The sequence below is a fragment of the Cyprinus carpio genome, chromosome B3 (assembly GCF_018340385.1).
Source record: "Cyprinus carpio isolate SPL01 chromosome B3, ASM1834038v1, whole genome shotgun sequence".
NCBI classification, from domain to species: Eukaryota; Metazoa; Chordata; class Actinopteri; order Cypriniformes; family Cyprinidae; genus Cyprinus; species Cyprinus carpio.
Genome location: NC_056599.1, coordinates 28,546,063 through 28,563,452, shown reverse-complemented (window position 1 = coordinate 28,563,452; position 17,390 = coordinate 28,546,063). Strand labels below are relative to the sequence as shown.

The 17,390-nt window shown below is 38.0% G+C and overlaps 1 protein-coding gene across 1 annotated transcript; it reads left to right on the top strand.

The window, feature by feature from the left end:
* Window positions 1-583: 583 nt before the first annotated feature.
* Window positions 584-16,278, top strand: LOC109054685 (serine/threonine-protein kinase tousled-like 2). Its single transcript, XM_042720617.1, is given in 21 exon segments — window positions 584-675; window positions 3,104-3,175; window positions 5,483-5,549; window positions 5,685-5,728; window positions 5,849-5,947; window positions 7,430-7,537; window positions 7,633-7,725; window positions 8,156-8,266; window positions 8,441-8,577; window positions 10,550-10,670; window positions 10,673-10,704; window positions 10,791-10,857; window positions 10,939-11,036; window positions 11,186-11,267; window positions 11,361-11,452; window positions 11,845-11,934; window positions 12,104-12,273; window positions 12,374-12,509; window positions 12,656-12,767; window positions 12,848-12,955; window positions 14,816-16,278. Coding segments are annotated over 21 exon segments (2,094 nt in total). The 5' UTR covers window positions 584-594; the 3' UTR covers window positions 14,990-16,278.
* Window positions 16,279-17,390: the final 1,112 nt, after the last annotated feature.

Here is a 17,390-nt window from a genome sequence, read left to right as displayed (position 1 = left end):
AAGTGATTACAGATTCCATTGAATTAGGTGTTTAAATCATGTTGGATGAGATTTTAACTAACACATAAATCGGTGGTGGCTCTAATGTTGTATAGTTGGGTTGGTTGATTAGTTAGGAAGTCTATAGAGTTGTCCAGGTAACATTGTGCATGTATGTTTTATATTTTTCTTTCTCCTCATCCACTTTCTCAGATCATATTAACCATAATGTATGATTTTGCACTGATTGCAGTTGCTTTCTGGTCAAAAAAGAGGCTGATTGATTAAAAATCAATATTTCTTTGTTAAATGCCCAGCGGATCACATGTTGCATGTGGTTTGACATGAACTGATCTGTGAAGATCTGGCATGATCCTGGTGTTTTTCTCGTAGGTTATCTATAGGATGTGGCTTCAGGTGGGAGTGAGTTAATGACTGAGTGAATGGATAAGTGGTGGTAGGGAGGCTGAGTCATGAATCTCAGAATGCTCTGGAAAACATGTATTGGGGACACATGACTCAACATGTCACGCACATTACTGTCCCGTCAATCTGTCAGCATCACTATGGCTACATAATGTCATGCTCACTCACTTTTTGCTCTCTCTCACAGCCATGATGGAGGAATTGCACAGCTTGGATCCTCGCAGGCAGGAGCTTCTGGAGGCCCGTTTCACAGGAGTCGGAGTTGCCAAGGTCTGTCTGGTCTCAAACTGATTTGGAGGAATTCCCCATTTCTATTTGTTTATGATAATCAGTCATTCCTGCACATGCATTCTCGCTTTAGACCTCATCCATTGGTATGTCGTCTTCACTCATTCGTGTGTGTTTGTCTAGGCCCTGGGCCTGTCTGCTTTCATGCATTAAGTTACATGTTAAGTTATTTTTTCCTCCTGCTTTTGCCCAGTTGTCTGAATCAACCTGTTGTCTTCTGTCATGAAGGAAAGCTTTTTGGACAAAAAAAAAGGTTAAGGTAAAAGATAGTGTTTCATATAATGATGCAACGAAATACATTTTTAATAGAAAGGTTGCAAACGGAATCAAATTTATCATTTATCCAAAAACAAAACCATAAAGTTTCAGTAGTTATGTTTATGTTGAATAATTGGGTTGGCAATTAAATTGGGTGTGCTTTTCTCAGCCGATAAATTAATGACTACAAATAAATGCAAAAACGGTTCTTTGGCAATAAGCCTCCTCTTGGTATTTCATCCCAAAAAAGTACACCATTTTTGGTCACTGTAAAGTACATCCACACCGCTAACAAGTTTACCTGTTGTAGCTTATCCAACATTGTGTGTACGAAAATAGGAAATAGACACACGCAATTGTAGAAACGCTAATAAATGTCATTAGATGCATTTCCATGCACCCAAACAATGTGTTAGTAATCGGATTGATGGGTCAGTTTGATTGGAATTAATTTAAGTAAATAAATCAGTGAGATTGAGATTGATGAAGTTTCGTTTGGTTGAAATGGTGGTGTAGACCTGAAATAATCTTTGTTTACATACTACTTTTTACTTCTTACTGTACAAATATGCCTGTGTTTATTAATGTCTTATGAATTGGTCATACTGGTAAAATAATATGTAGGCTGAATGCACTGTAAGTCGCTTTGGATGAAAGCGTCTGCTAAATGCATTAATGTAAATGTAATGTCAGTGCTTAAAAAACTTGACATTTGTCAGCTTTGCTTTTAGGCATTTAATCAAGTTGAAAATGATAATTCTACTCGGGTAGCTCTGGTGACGTTATAGCAGTGGTTTTCTCTAGTTATGAAGGACGTGACTGGGGCACTGTGCATGCTCTGAAGATTTGATCAAAATATAATACTACATAACAGAAATGCACATGTAAACAAATGAGATTTGGAATGCAGTGTTCATGGTTTATATAAACAGAACTAAAATGGATTTATTCGAATTGACAAAAATTGGTGCTTGTATATAATGCTCAAAAAAAAAAAAAAAAAAGAAGTGTCCAGATGAGAAACGTTCACATGGAATAGACGTCTATGTGATGAACATTCGTGTGTCCGTTTTTCCTATTGGATAAGTTATTTAAGTTTTGGAAAACTCCAGAAAGACCCTAGATATCTATGTGCATTTGCAGTATGTGTCTTTGAGGAAAAGTTTTGGATCAGTTTTTCAGTGTTAGATGATGTTCATTGGTCACTGCTATGTCCACTCCACTGTCTGGGCAACATGGGATGTTTTTAGAAGCACCTTCTACTCTGCCTCTGTTTGGTTTGGTCTGTGAAATTGTAACCACTGAACTGATTGAAAGAACCGTCAGTAGGTGAGCAGCACGAGGGTGTTTATCGCTGTGTTATTGGATTGTGGAGGGTTTTAGCCTGACCTGACCAGAATGACCAGCATCTGTCACTCTTTCTCTCTGAATCTGATTGCATGTTTAGCTCCGAGCAGGAAGGCTTTCTTTACACAAGCGTATTTGAGTTACCAAAGGCTCATTAATGGCATGCATATAAAACTGAGATAATGATTCAAAAACTGTTCTGCGCACATATGCAACCTTTTCTCACAGAACTAGAGCTACATTTGTTGGTGTTTTTTGTTGATTTCTTCACCCAAACCATGAAACCCTTTTCAGTTTTAGATCATTTACCTCTAGGTCAACATACAAAGAGGAGTGAGAATTAGAGGCAGAATTAGGAAGGAGTTAGGGTTTGAAAATCGAAAGAGAGACTGACAAGACATCACATTGATTGGGGAAAGTTGATTTTTTTTTTTCGTGCTGATTGTAGGGGGGAAAATCCATTAGCTAAAAGCAATGGCTAAAATTAAACAATAAAAAATCCATTTTCCAAGGCGATTTCCAAAGTTAACAGATTTAATTGGATATCGAAACTTACTAAAAAAGCTAAATTAAAAAGAAATGATTTAGAATGACTTGCACAAGTGAATAGTTCATGATGCATTGCATGTTTATTGCATATTATTTTTTATGTGTACTGCTTTATACACAAAACTGTAATAACAACAAAATGGCTTTTATGCACCTCAGTTTTATTTTCACAGAACTGAAGAAGATATCTGCTAGCCACTGATCTGTCCTTCAGGGAAATGTAAAATCCTGTTATCTGTTGTCTTCCTCTCTGCAGGGTTCTGGACACAACGAGTCGTCTAACCAGAGCTTATGTAGCGTGGGCTCCCTCAGTGACAAAGAGCTGGAGGTTAGTAACACAATCTGAAACTCAAACAGTTGTTCAGTCACTAAAGTATCTGTTTCCGTCTAGAGTAGGTGATGCAATTGTCAGCTGATGTGTTTCACGTTGACAGTCAGGGAGGTCCAGCTCAGTGGTTCTAATGTTGTAGTTGGCCGCCCATGTTTTATTTATTTCACCCAATGATATCACCCAGGGTGTCTGGTTGGAAAGTCTTGTTTTTTTTTTTTCATTTGTGGATTTAGTTGCTCCTTTCTTTATTATTTGGCATCTGGATGTTTGTTAATCAGTGAAATGCACATCTGTAATTGTTTACTTGTGTTGCAGTTAGACAAAGGTTACGTTTGTAATTTCTGGCCCAATAATGTCAACAAATGAAATTTCAGAAAGTATGACCCTTGTCCTGCTATTGGTCAGACAAACAGACAGAACGACATGATGGTCAAACAGAAAGAACCACAGCATTTACATTTTTCCTATGTATGGATGACTGTATTTTGAACATATAGTGATACATTGATTGTTGTCCACTTTAGAGTGGTAGCATGTCAGAAATGTCAGAAAGCAAGACTAAAGGCTTCTTTACTCCAAGAACAATATAGGCCCAATCTATAATATAATGACTTTAATAATGTCCACATCAGCAGATGATACATTCTGTTCATACTAACCGCATGCTGCAGTTATGATGTCTGTTCCAGCTCTTTAAAACCCAGCTCACACTGTGCAATTTTGGCCACGATTTGGTCACCTGAGACAAATTTTGAAAATCCTAGGCTGAAATCTGTAGTCTTTGATCGCTGGTTTGACATGTTCACCGACAGCCGATTAATGGCCGTTGAGATAAAATTTTACCTCCGACAAATTTCTGGAAGTGTCAGAAGATTTGGTGCAGTCTTGCAGTGGAACTTCTCCTACGACGAACGTCAAACTGTCTTCATTTTTCAAGACAAGGCATGATCAGAATTCATGGTAGAGATTTCTTCTAACTTCTATAAAATCCGGTGCTCACGGAATTCATGTGATATGTTGTCTTTGCTATGATAAGCACGGATTGCGCTGCTGTTTTCATGTGGATGTGTAGTGCTGCTTACACTATTATTTTTAAATACACCACTCTTGCTGCCATTCATATACTTTTCATGAGCCAACATTTCAGCCCCACGTGTAATGCAGCTCACATTCACTGAACGTGTATGGGTTGATAATGTAAAACTCCGGACAATTTTTCTAGCACACACCCATTTTTAACACGTCTTGACTGTGGTACATTCTGACATTAATGACAACTGAAATCCCACAGTGTGACATGATCATCATGTTCGTACAGACTGACAAGCAACAATCGTAAAGGACTATTAAAAACCACACATTGTGAGCCCGGCTTAAGTTAGATGAATTCTGATTAGCTGTCAATATTTTTTTTATCCTCAAACTATTCTTACAATCTTGTTTCTCTGTCTTTATCATAATAGCTGTGATGTGGACTTGCTATTCTCATTAGGGTGACCATACTGGCCATTTTTACTGGACGCGTCCTTGGCAGGCTTTCTATATTGCCTAAAATATCCATGTTTTGGCTATTTCCACTGTGCAGGTCGATTGTTGTATGATATCCGCGAGAGCAATAGAGAGCAGAGCAGACGGCTCCTTATGCTTTCAAATCGTTCTCGCAGTACTTTGGTGTCATACAATGATTGTGTGTGCAGCGACGCTTTTAAGTCGAACGAACGAACAAACAAACACGTGCGCATATTTGCATCGCTTTGTATCTCACCTTCTCATGCGCCACGATTGGTCGATTATGTACAATACCTGTATGTTATTGGCCAAACTATGTTTTAGGCAATATAAAAATCCTGTCCAGGGCGAGTCCCGTATAAATGGCACATATGGCCACCCTCATTCTCATAGAATTAGATTATTAAAACAGTATAGATATTGTCCTTGGTGTAAAATTCCTTTTATTTATTTTTTCAAACCTGATTAAATAAAAAAAGAATATGAAGAACAATAAACCATGTTGTTCAAAAACAGCATTACCAGACATTGCAAACTAAGTCAGGTGCAGTGTATGTAAAACGGGCAGACATGCAGAGTTTGTCGTGTCTCTGCAGTCTTTGGATGTTGTTGTCCAGTCTTTCAGGTTGTATGAGCTCGTAGCCTTTTAACATTTCAATGGAAACTTCTGGAATGAATGGGGTTGTGGAATGAGGTGATGTCATGGATTCTTGCATTTGCCTGGCAGCTTACAAACTCTCTCTCTCTCTCTCTCTCACTTTCTCTTTCTATCCCTCCCTCTCTCTTCCTACTCAGACCCCAGAGAAGAAATCTAATGACCAGAGAACACGTAAAAGGAAAGGAGACCCTTTTGACAACCAGGGTGAGTTTGAGTTAACGCTGTGTTGTGAATGATGCTGAATGCACTGGTTCTCAGCAGGTGTATGCTACATCTTTTAGTGTTGTTTCCCATAATGACTATGGTTCATATTTTTTTTTTTTTTCTTTTTTATCCTAGGCAAAGGAGGAGGGAGAGGACATAAAATTAGTGATTATTTTGAGGTAGGCACATGTAGTTAATTCATTCTGTTATAAGTATCCATTTGATCCCCATTCTGGGTTAAATTTTGTTTTCATGCACATTTTTTTTATTTAACTTCTAAGTCATTTGTTTATGTGTAGTTTGCAGGGGGTAGTGGTACTGGTACCAGTCCAGCTCGTGGCATTCCTCCAGTGGCACGGTCCTCTCCCCAGCACTCTCTCTCAAACCCTCCTGCTGCCGTGAGTCTCTTTCTTACTGCCAAACATCTCACTACCTCTTGTTGATATAACTATTAAAGGGGATAGAGCCTGACCGATATATCGTTTTGCTGATATTATATCACATGCGCAGTACCATGGGGTGCGCGGCTGTCCGTGAGCCCTCTTGATGACGAAAATAACGTAATGCCGACGGTGTGTGGACAGCCGAAAAATACTTTGGCCTTTACGTGGCCGGCAACCGGCTGTTTTTTGCCTTATTGCAACTGTCTGTTCTGGACTTGCACAATGTCATTTATGTGAAAATATGAAGTCTGTTAACGCCTGTTAACACAGGCCAGAGACGCTTAAGACAGACACACAGAGAAAAATACTGTAGCAGGCAGATCGCTCACTGTTTATGATGCATGAACTACTGGAAGAAAATCCTCAATATTGATGTGTGGGTTTATATGAATGTGTTTCTGAGGGGAGCTGACTGTCTTCTGAAAAGTTTACGTGGTATAATTTCACAAAGCCTGTCAGAACATTCTCTTTTTGCTTCAAATTGGGTTATTATTCAATCAAATTATGTTTATGATTATTATTATATAACTAAATGATATGACATGATATAAATGATATGTATATGAATTATATAACTAAAATAAAATAACTGTAATTACAGATTTAGGATAAATAAACATGTCAGTCTTTAATTTTGTCTTTTTAGGAAACAAAAAAAATAACAAAAATAAACTTCTGTATGTTGCTCCAAAAAAAAAAAAAAACAGTGTCCAGCGGGAAAAAATATATATTTTATACCCAAAAAATAACACATTTCAGAGCTGTAACAACAATACCGTGAAACCGTGATATTTTTGCTTAAGGTTATCATACCATCAAAATCTCAGACCGGCCCATGCCTAATATGCACAAAGAATATCGGCTGATATATCGATATCTGCATTTTTTACTCCCTAATATCAGTATCGGCCCCAAAAAACCCATATCGGTCGGGCTCTATAAAGGGATAGTTCACCCAAATTTGAGAATCGTCACATACTCACCATCATGTTGTTCCAAACTCGTCAGACCTAGGTTAATCATCTATACACAACTTGCATTTGGGCAGTAAAAACAGCACTGTGAATGATGTTCCACAGCAATAAAAACTAAAGATGATTTAAAAATAAAAATGAAATGATAGGGGTGACCAGAGGTGAGGGATACATGTAGTGCGCATTGCAAATTGTATGCTGCTGTAGCTGATGCTTAGATGACAAGTGATTGCTGTAGCTGTGTATAAGCAGTTCAGTACAAGCAATATAGTCATAGGAGTTATAATTATATTTGAGTTAATTTACTGTCGCAGTAGCAGTAATTATTGTTCTAATAAAACATGATTATAGAGTAGCAGTGCAGAGGACTGACAGAAGTGCAGAGTGACGCTCTTATTAACAGTGACATTTTTGGTTACATTTTGTGTTGATGGAAATGGGTTTTTTTGGTTTTGATTGACAGGTGCAGCAAGGAAGCCCCTCCTCCATTAGCTCAGTAAACGCAGACCACTCCCACTCCTCCTGTTCCCACAAGCCAGCTTCTACACACACTCAGCACCGAGCCACACAGGTAACAGACTACAAGAAACACACTCGCAGTCTCGCACCTTTACAGACACTTTCAGATGCTCACTTTGACATCCACTTTCATTTGCTCCTCCTCAGTCTGAGATGACAATGGAGAAGTTAGCAGCGCTGGAGAGCAGTAAGAGCTCGGATCTGGAGAAGAAAGAAGGACGTATTGATGACCTGCTTAGGGTACGCCTTTATTCACACACATCATCAATATTAAAATCTTGAGATTTTGCAAACCCTTTTTGAGAATGGAGCCTGTGACGTTTGAACTTCTGATCAAAAGTTCAAGTAAAAACAATTATTTTGAACTTTCTTTTTAATAAAGCATCCTGAAAAAATGTATCACTCTTTCCATAAAAAATATTAAGCAGCACAGCTGTTTTCAGTATTTATTTATAATAATCAGACCTGTTACATGAGCACCAAATCAACATATTAGAATGATTTCTGAAGGATCATGTGACACTGAAGACTAGAGACTTCTTTCATAAACATATGAAAAATTAATGACCCCTATTATTTGATGCCCAGAGTTGTGACTTTCATTTATCAAAAGTTTTGTGTTTTACTGCTGAGAATACAATGTTTATGTTGGTGTTTTTGCATGCTGCAGGTAAACTGTGACCTGCGCAGACAGATCGATGAGCAGCAAAAGATGCTGGAACGATGTAAAGAACGACTCAATAAATGTGTGACCATGAGTAAGAAACTGCTCATTGAAAAGGTAAATGTATGTTCAGAGTAGTGTATATGCAGTGGTAAATGTGTGGTGGTGTGGATGTACGTTTAATGTTTTTATAATGATGATGGATGTGTAGTTTTTTTCTAGTTTGAACACTGTATTGCATGTGTATTGTATCGTTTTCTATAGTTCGCTGAATTGTGGGTATATTTTCAGTCCAAGCAGGAGAAGATTGCATGCAGAGAAAAGAGCATGCAGGACCGGCTACGTCTGGGCCATTTCACCACCGTACGGCATGGAGCCTCATTTACAGAGCAGTGGACAGATGGCTATGCCTTTCAGAATCTAGTCAAGTACGTGAGATGCACATCCACACTCTCTCAAACTTCAGAGCCAAGTCAGATGTCGCACACACACTTAACACACGCTGACAGAATATGTTCAGTTTCACTCCACACGTGTGCTTGTGGAGGGCTAGCCATAAAAGACTCATTCAAGACTGTGTTCAGGTCTGATGATGAATGAATGTGCTGCTTTCAGGATCTTGCTGGGTGCACACATGTGCTCAGACCTTCAGATCCTTATAATGTGAACTTGGTATTCACAAGATTTCTTCTGTCACTTTTACAGTTTTTATGGAAAATTGATCTTACATGGATAACTTTTTGTTGTATTTTAACTTTATCTTCACTGTGAGAATAGCAGTGGAAGCTGACATGGCGATAAAGCGCTAACAAACAACTTGGTAAACACTGTCCTTTCAAAACCAGGTTAAGTGGTGTTTTCGTACAGAGGAAAGATGAAAGCACTAAACCAAAATACACACACTTGAAGCAAACTATACGCCACCTAAACCTACCTGCTGGCAAACAGTCGACTGGATTGAGCAAATTACCTCAGGGCTACCTCAAGTACTATCTGGATTTAACTCTATTTATCGAATAAGTCTGTCTAGTCCACCAACAAGTCCTCCAGGAGACAGATGAAAGTTGCATTCAGTTTCAGAAATGTGATTTTTTTTTTTTTTTTTTATTTTTTTTAAATCAGTCTACACCAGACGTGACAGTTTTCTTGTCGCGCCACGTTGCAATAGCGAAAGTCACAACCAGGCGACCATTAAAAATCATCTGAACTTTGTGTCAGTATGTCATAAATAGACCGAGGCATCAGTTTGCTGTCTGGGGTTTGTCATGTCCAGTGTAGACACTACAACATCACTGATTATAATAGGTTCTATTGTATTTTGTTGTGCCGCTTGCGTCCAGTGTAGACATGTTACTGTCAACTAAAAAAAGAGTCCCCTTGTTTTTTTTTCAAAATTAAAAAAGAGCAGATTAAAAAAATATATAAATAAAAATTAATTAATTGCAATATACTTGAATGTTTAAGTAAAAATAGTCATAGAAGTGTTAGGTAAAATGATAAACTATTTTAAAAATGTTTTTTTTTTAAAAAAAAAACTTATTTATAGTATATAGCATTATATATATATATATATATAGAATATGAATAATTTATTTTTAGTTATTTATTTATTTTATTCCCCTTATTTTTTGCACTGATTTTGGTATAAAAATTCAGTCTGATTTTTCACATGTGATTTTAAAAAATCAGCAGACTGGCTGAATGAAAATGCAGTTTCACTCTCTGACAGTGGGTGATTTTTTTAGAGAAGTAGAAATACCCCGATACACACTTCACTGCACAATGTTCTGTTTCTGACACCTGCTTGTCAAAGAGAAGAAAGGCGGTCAAACACGTTAACATGTTTTCAGACAGTCTTTCAGATATTTGTATTCTCTGTGGTGTTTATCAAACAACACCAACAGCAGTATAAAGACAAGATAGTTTATTCTGGATTCGTCCTCTGCTATTTTCTTTCACTTAGCAAAATACTCTGTTTAGGAGGACCACCAAGTCATAGTTTTATGTAACAGCAGTGGCAGCTCTGGGCATGAACAAAAGCATGAATCTTATTAGTTGGCCAGTGTGATGGAAAAGAGATTGGAACACCTCTTCAAAAACAACACGACAACAACAAAAAAAACAATCTGGGGCATTCAGGGCATGTGAAGGTTTGTGTCGGTCTGCACTGACACATTAACAGCCATTCATTCCAGTTGAAATGTTTCATTTACCAGCCATTTAACTTTGTGTGAATGTGGGAACGGGCCTTTATTGGTATATGCAAATATTTTGAAGTATTTAATAAACAAACACAGAGAATGTGTAGAGAACTTTCTGAATGACAGTTACTTTGAAAACAATACTGAAAGAAAATTAGGAAACATGTTATAAAATAAAAATGACTTTGTCTTTGTATAGACAACAAGAGCGAGTCAATGGGCAGAGAGAGGACATAGAAAGACAGAGGAAACTGCTGATGAAGAAGAAACCCCCCAACGCCAGTCAGACTCCTCCTCCCAACCTAGAACCCAACAAACGCCAAGAGCAAGAGCAAACGGCGCCGAGAACGAGATGTAAGTTCTTCAGTCATGTCAGGCTTCGAGTAGTTTAGGAATTCAACTTAATTGGATTTTGTCCTAATTTGTTTACGTCCACACAGGTTATCTTTAGCAGAATACCATGAGCAAGAAGAAATCTTCAAACTGAGACTCGGACACCTGAAGAAGGTATTCATATCGTCACATTCGAGTGGTTAAATTTGTGTTGTCATGGAAACAGGTCTTAATATTTTGTGTTATGTGTGGCAGGAGGAAGCAGAGATTCAAGTGGAGCTGGAACGGTTGGAGCGTGTGCGTAATCTTCACATCCGAGAGCTCAAAAGAATCCACAATGAAGACAACTCCCAGTATGCACTTTCAAAGTTTATTTCCACACTTGTGCCCTTTTGGTTTCAGTACAGAATTTATTTTTAGAGGGCTTTTTGAGAGTTTGTCAGAGTTTAAAAATATCTGTGGTGGATTTAAATTATTGTGCGATTGTCTCTCCGATTGTCAGGTTTAAAGATCATCCCACGCTAAATGACCGTTACCTGCTCTTGCATCTGCTGGGCAGAGGAGGCTTCAGTGAGGTCTATAAGGTAACACATCTGTAAGACCTGTGAAATCATGGGACACTAGTCAACCATTCTAGCATATGGTGAGTTTAATTCTGATCTCTTCTGTTTCTCCAGGCCTTTGATTTGACGGAGCAGAGGTACGTGGCTGTGAAGATTCACCAGCTTAATAAGAGCTGGAGAGATGAGAAGAAAGAGAACTATCACAAGTGAGCACAAACACCTTTTCAGACTCAGCCTGTTTCTTAAAGGCTTGTGCATATTTCAATTCAACATATTGACAGTTTATAAAACGCCTAAAAGTGATTGTGCGGTTCAATTCAACATTAGGCGCCAAGTGTGCACATTTTGGATTCATTTCTGGTATATATGCATGCAAAAGGTTTGTAGGCATGCTTTTCAGTTGGTGTATGGCTTCAGTTTTTGCTGTTATAAATCTAGTTTTGTTCCACACCTTCTATACACGAGCCCTCTGATTTTTGGGTTTGACTATAGATTGAAAGTAACTAGGGGGAAGTTACATGATTGTCAATGCAAAGTTTGTTCTGAGCTATTTATTGGACTGTTTGTTGAAGATTGTTGGTCATGAAATGTTTTACAGGCATGCCTGTCGAGAATATAGGATCCATAAAGAGCTGGATCATCCTAGAATAGTCAAACTATACGACTACTTCTCCCTGGATACCGACTCGTGAGTAAACTTGCTCTTATTGAAATAAGTGAACAATTTACAAATGATTTGAAGCCTGTTTCAAACCTTTAGTCTTTTTAAGGTGAAAGTTTTGCAATCAACATATTTGTTTTATGCAGTTTTGTTTCCCATTACGAAAGAGGCATGTTTAATGTGGGATTGTTTCTAGATTCTGCACTGTTCTGGAGTACTGTGAGGGGAACGATCTGGATTTCTATCTGAAGCAGCACAAGTTAATGTCTGAGAAAGAGGCTCGATCCATCATAATGCAGGTCGTCAATGCCCTCAAGTACTTAAATGAGATCCGCCCGCCAATCATCCATTACGACCTCAAACCAGGTATGTCATGCACAGAGCTCTCAACTCTTCTGTACCGGGCCAAGCATGAGGATTGGGTGCTAGACGAGACCCTTGAACACTGATTCTTGTGTTTGTCTAGGCAACATCCTGCTGGTGAATGGCACAGCATGTGGAGAAATAAAAATCACAGACTTTGGGCTGTCCAAGATCATGGACGACGACAACTACGGGGTAGACGGCATGGAACTGACATCACAGGGGGCGGGGACATACTGGTGAGGGGACTGTTACTGTTACAGGATTTGTGCATTTCTTGAATTTGATCAAATGAACTGTCATCTCCCTCAACACAAAACTGACTCTTATTTTACGGAAGTGTTATGTAGTTTATGGTCTGAAAGTCTGCCTTGTTATGCTCCAGGTATCTTCCCCCAGAATGCTTTGTGGTTGGTAAAGAGCCACCTAAGATCTCCAATAAAGTGGATGTTTGGTCCGTTGGGGTCATCTTTTACCAGTGCCTCTATGGGAAGAAGGTAAAAGACATTTTCTAACACTGGCTGTGTTGTCACTGTCCACTGAGATCTCATCTTTTTATCCTTTCTTCACCACACAGCCGTTCGGTCATAATCAATCCCAGCAGGACATCCTCCAGGAGAACACTATTCTCAAAGCCACAGAGGTGCAGTTTCCTCCCAAACCAGGAGTCTCACCTGAGGCTAAGGTACTTCTTCAGACAGTTCAGACAGTTTTTCTTTCATGATGAGATCCCAGAGCACAAACAGGGGCTATGAGGCTCCCATCACTCTTTTTACATTGCCCCATGTGTAAATCTCTAGAACATTTTGGGTTATTTTTTTTTTCTCTCTTCCGCATTTGACTATACGCTATTAAAAAAAAATCTGTGACATTGATGGTGAAATACCGGCATCTGTGGTTGCCAGAACTTCACTGTAAAAATATGGTAGCAACAATTTAGGTTTTACTGACTTAAAATCACAATAAAAAAGTTTTTCGTGAACTGATTTTAATATAAGAACCTATTGAAGTACTAATATCTATTTTGTACCATTGTGATACACTGACAACCACCAAAACAGGTGATTATGAGAAAGTGACATGATGAACCAAAGCTCATCACAGCAGCTTTTCCACAAGCTGAGGAGGGAAGTACTTTATAGATAGAAGGTGCACAGTGTCATTCACACAAACACTAAACACCATCATGGTAACATGCAAGGCACTAAAATAACGCAATAAACATTCATGTACCATTATATGTAAGCTAACCCCGTAATGTACAGTACACAACTGATAAAGTTATTTCAATGAAAAACATCAAATATGAAGCGTCACGACCATATTTAGTATGGAAACCAACTGTTAACAGGTTTTTACTGTAGCACTTTTACAGTCTTTTACTGTTAAAATCACAATTATTTTTTACAGTGTAAATTTAAAAAAACTGGAAAATATTTACAATAGACATTTATTCAATTTATTCATTGTATTAGTAACATTTTAGTTACACTACCAGGCAGATGTTTGGGGTTAGTAAAAAATTAAAAAATATATTTATATATATTTTAAAAGAAATTAATGCTTTTATTTACCGAGGATGTCTTAAATTGATCAAAAGTTGTGACATTTGTTACAAAAAGATAAAAGATAAATACTCTTCTATTTTTCAGCAAAGAATTCAGAAAAAAATGTATAACCATTTCCATAAAATTTTTAAACGGCACAGCTGTTTTTAACATTAATAAGAAATGTTTCTCGAGTGCCAAATCAGCATATTGGAAAGGTTTCTGAAGGATCATGTGACAGTGAAGACTGGAGAGATGAATGCTGAAATAATTCAGCTTTGCCCTCACAGGAATAAATTATATTTTTATAAAATTGAAATTGAAGTGATTAATGTAGCCTTGGTGTGCATAAGAGAATTAAAAAAAAAAAAAAAAAAAAAAAAACTTCCCAGTCCCAAACTCTGCATGGATTGTTGAATAAAAACCTCCCAGCACTGTTGTTTCATGTTTAATTCATTTGTTTTATTATAAGGTAGTAATAAACTCTGCTTGTTTTGACTTTTAAACCATTTTCAGGAAAAGAAAAAGTCAGAGTAATAACTAGGGCTGCAGCTGATTTAAATAATCTGTCAATTATTTCAATTATTATATCAAACGTAATTGCATTTCTGATAATTGTAAAAAATTTAATTTAAAAAAATGCATGTCTTACTCCATGTTTTCCTGTGTTCTGTTGCTCTGTTTGTCCCATGTTAACCTTTACTAAATGCTGTGCTCACTTCAGTGGCACAGGGAAGGTTGTGGGATTCTGTCATTAATGTGGTTTTGTGTTGCTAGGAGACTAGTCATAATAATGACTACTCGCTTAGTGAGTCAGATTGGCTAATATTTGCTCATGGAACAATAATGTTTATTGTCTGCCTTTTTTAATATAAAACCTAGGTTCTGTATGATTTTTAGATTCATCGCACAAAAAACGACTTCCACACATGGCTATTGATGCTTTTCTACTGGAACATAAACTGAACGCTTTCTAATGAGTTTCTTGTCCACTTCAGGCCTTCATTCGCAGATGTTTGGTGTACCGTAAGGAGGATCGCATCGATGTTCACCAGCTGGCCAGTGATCCCTACCTCCTCCCGCACATACGCAAGTCAGTGGCGGCCACCGGTAACTCCAGCATGGCTGTTGCCTCCACCTCCAGCTCCTCCAACAGCAGCGCCTCGAATTGAGAGCCCAGCTCATCCTCGCTAGTTTTGACCGGAGCAGGCGGTGTGGGGCATTCGCATTTTGCCCCGCCCCTCTCTGCAGTGCACTGGAAGGGGTCTCATACCCCTTACCTGCCGAGCAAGGGAGCAGGAGGAAAGGGTAAGAGAGGGATGGAGACAAAACGCATCCCCCTCCACCCTTCTCTCTCTCCCAGGCATCTGGAGGCATGATTTGTTTCGTTTTATTGTATTTTTTGGATGGAAGGGGACTAAAAAAGCACCCCACAAGCGAGCCAGAATGAGAGGGTGCGTTACCTGTGAGAAGGACCGAACTGCTCAGACCAGTGGAAGAGACTGGTATATGCCCTGCTCCCCACAACACACACACACACACACACATAAACACACATTTATAACGAGGTCAGCTTGATTTTTCTTATATGGAAACACCGTTGATGGGACTAGCCCACTCATACTAATGTGCATTCAAGTGTACAATATTCCTAAAGTTTTGGAGACACTCCCTGCTGACACAAAGCCCGTCCCGACCCATCTGCTCTCTCTGTCCTATCGTTTTTTGCCTCTGGAACAGATCTATGAACTTTTGGAAGCAATACTGTCAGTGGGTTTATTTCAACAATAGTTAACCCTAGTTTAAACGCCTTTTTGAACTGCTGTCAGATCACATAATAATTGCTGAGGCCAAATCAGCATCAGGACCTCTAGGTTAGCTGGTCTTCTATGCTGGGAATCAGATGTTTGTACTGTGTGAGAGATGTAATGGACATGTCTAGCTCAGATGTGTGTCTATTATGTCCTGTTCACTTTCACCCCCATTCTATGACCAAAGCTGAGCTCTACCAGTAGGTGGTGCTGTTTGACAAGTGTTTTTATTTGTTTTTTTTTTCTTTCTGTTTTTGTTCTTTTTGCTTTATGCTGTTAGGAAAATGCATTTTTAGGAAGCATATTATTTTAGATTTAGCGACACTAACTGATCCCCCCCCCCACCCGTCCCCCAAGTATGTTCTTGTTTCTCATCGTGTCTTTGGACAGAATATAACGTTGAAAAATGAGATGAAGTTAGATTTTATTTTTCGTTGATTAATTAAAAGTCTTGTGCCTCACATAGAAACACACGGACACAAATGCGTTCAAAAATTACACACAGTCATATATGTTTAGGTCTGGTGATACGGCTGATCGCCTGATCCTGTTTTACTGTTTGTGGGGAAGAACTCTCTCGAGGGGACGGAGCTAGTTCAGGGGTACAGGGCAGAACTTGGAGCGATTCATTAAATACTATTGGTTATTAATACATTGTGTTGTCTGCTTTATTTGTCATATATATATGGCTTGATGTTTACAGATACTGTCTAAAAAGGTTTGAATTGGCCATTTTTACTGGATTATAAAAATGAAGTGAAATAGAAATATTTACTAAAAACTAATAAAATGGATAAAACCTTAAAATGAAAATATAAAAATGAAAGCTAGTTCAAATTAACATTAATAAATACTAGTCTATAAATAATACTGTAAAATAAAATACAGCTGAGAAACCTAACATTTAGAAATGTTGAATATAAGTAAGCTGAAGTGCTAGAATTATTAAATAAAATATTATTAAATAGAATCCTTATTAAAATATAACAAGGCTAAATAGAACTATTATATTTATATAGTATTTATATAAATATAAATGTGTGTGTGTGACAATAATTGACAATTTTTTAAAAATTCAAAATCTTTATTATGTAAATTATACTGATATAGCATTGCACTGTATCAGATGTTTTCATTACACTTAATAGGAGGTCGTTTGGCATTGGTAAATTTAGTTTTTGAGTTAGAATGATTATTTTATCAAAAATAAGTAATATTGATTACTTAGTAATATTGATATTATTGATAAATCACTTGCTGTTTTAAAAAAATGCTCTCAAATGTGGGTAGAGCAGTGTTTCTGTTATTTGTCACACATTCGTTCAGTAGGCAGGATGTTCCTGTATACAAGACTTAACCAGGTTGCATCACCTCAGGGTATCTGTGTCTGTGTTTTCCTTCCAGCTCCTCTCAGCAAAGCTGGATTTGCAGTATTTATTAGTCGTACGCCATGATGTGCAGCTGTGCCCACTGCATGACCTTTGCAGAATGACTGCGTTGAAGTCAAATTCAATGTGAAAGCTGCTGGAGTAATGTTGGAAAGGCAAGGCATTAGACTTACTGTCTGAGGATTTCGATGTGTGAGAAAGTGTGGATTTGTTAGTATGCAGTGCTTGGGAATGGATTTTGAAAACCCTATAGTTTTCTATTCAATCAGAAACAGATAGTTTGGATGGATGCTGGATGAATCATTGACCTATTCAGTCAGAAGCAGAGCCAAATGCGTTTGGACCGTTTAAAAATGTTCAACAGCTGTTTGACT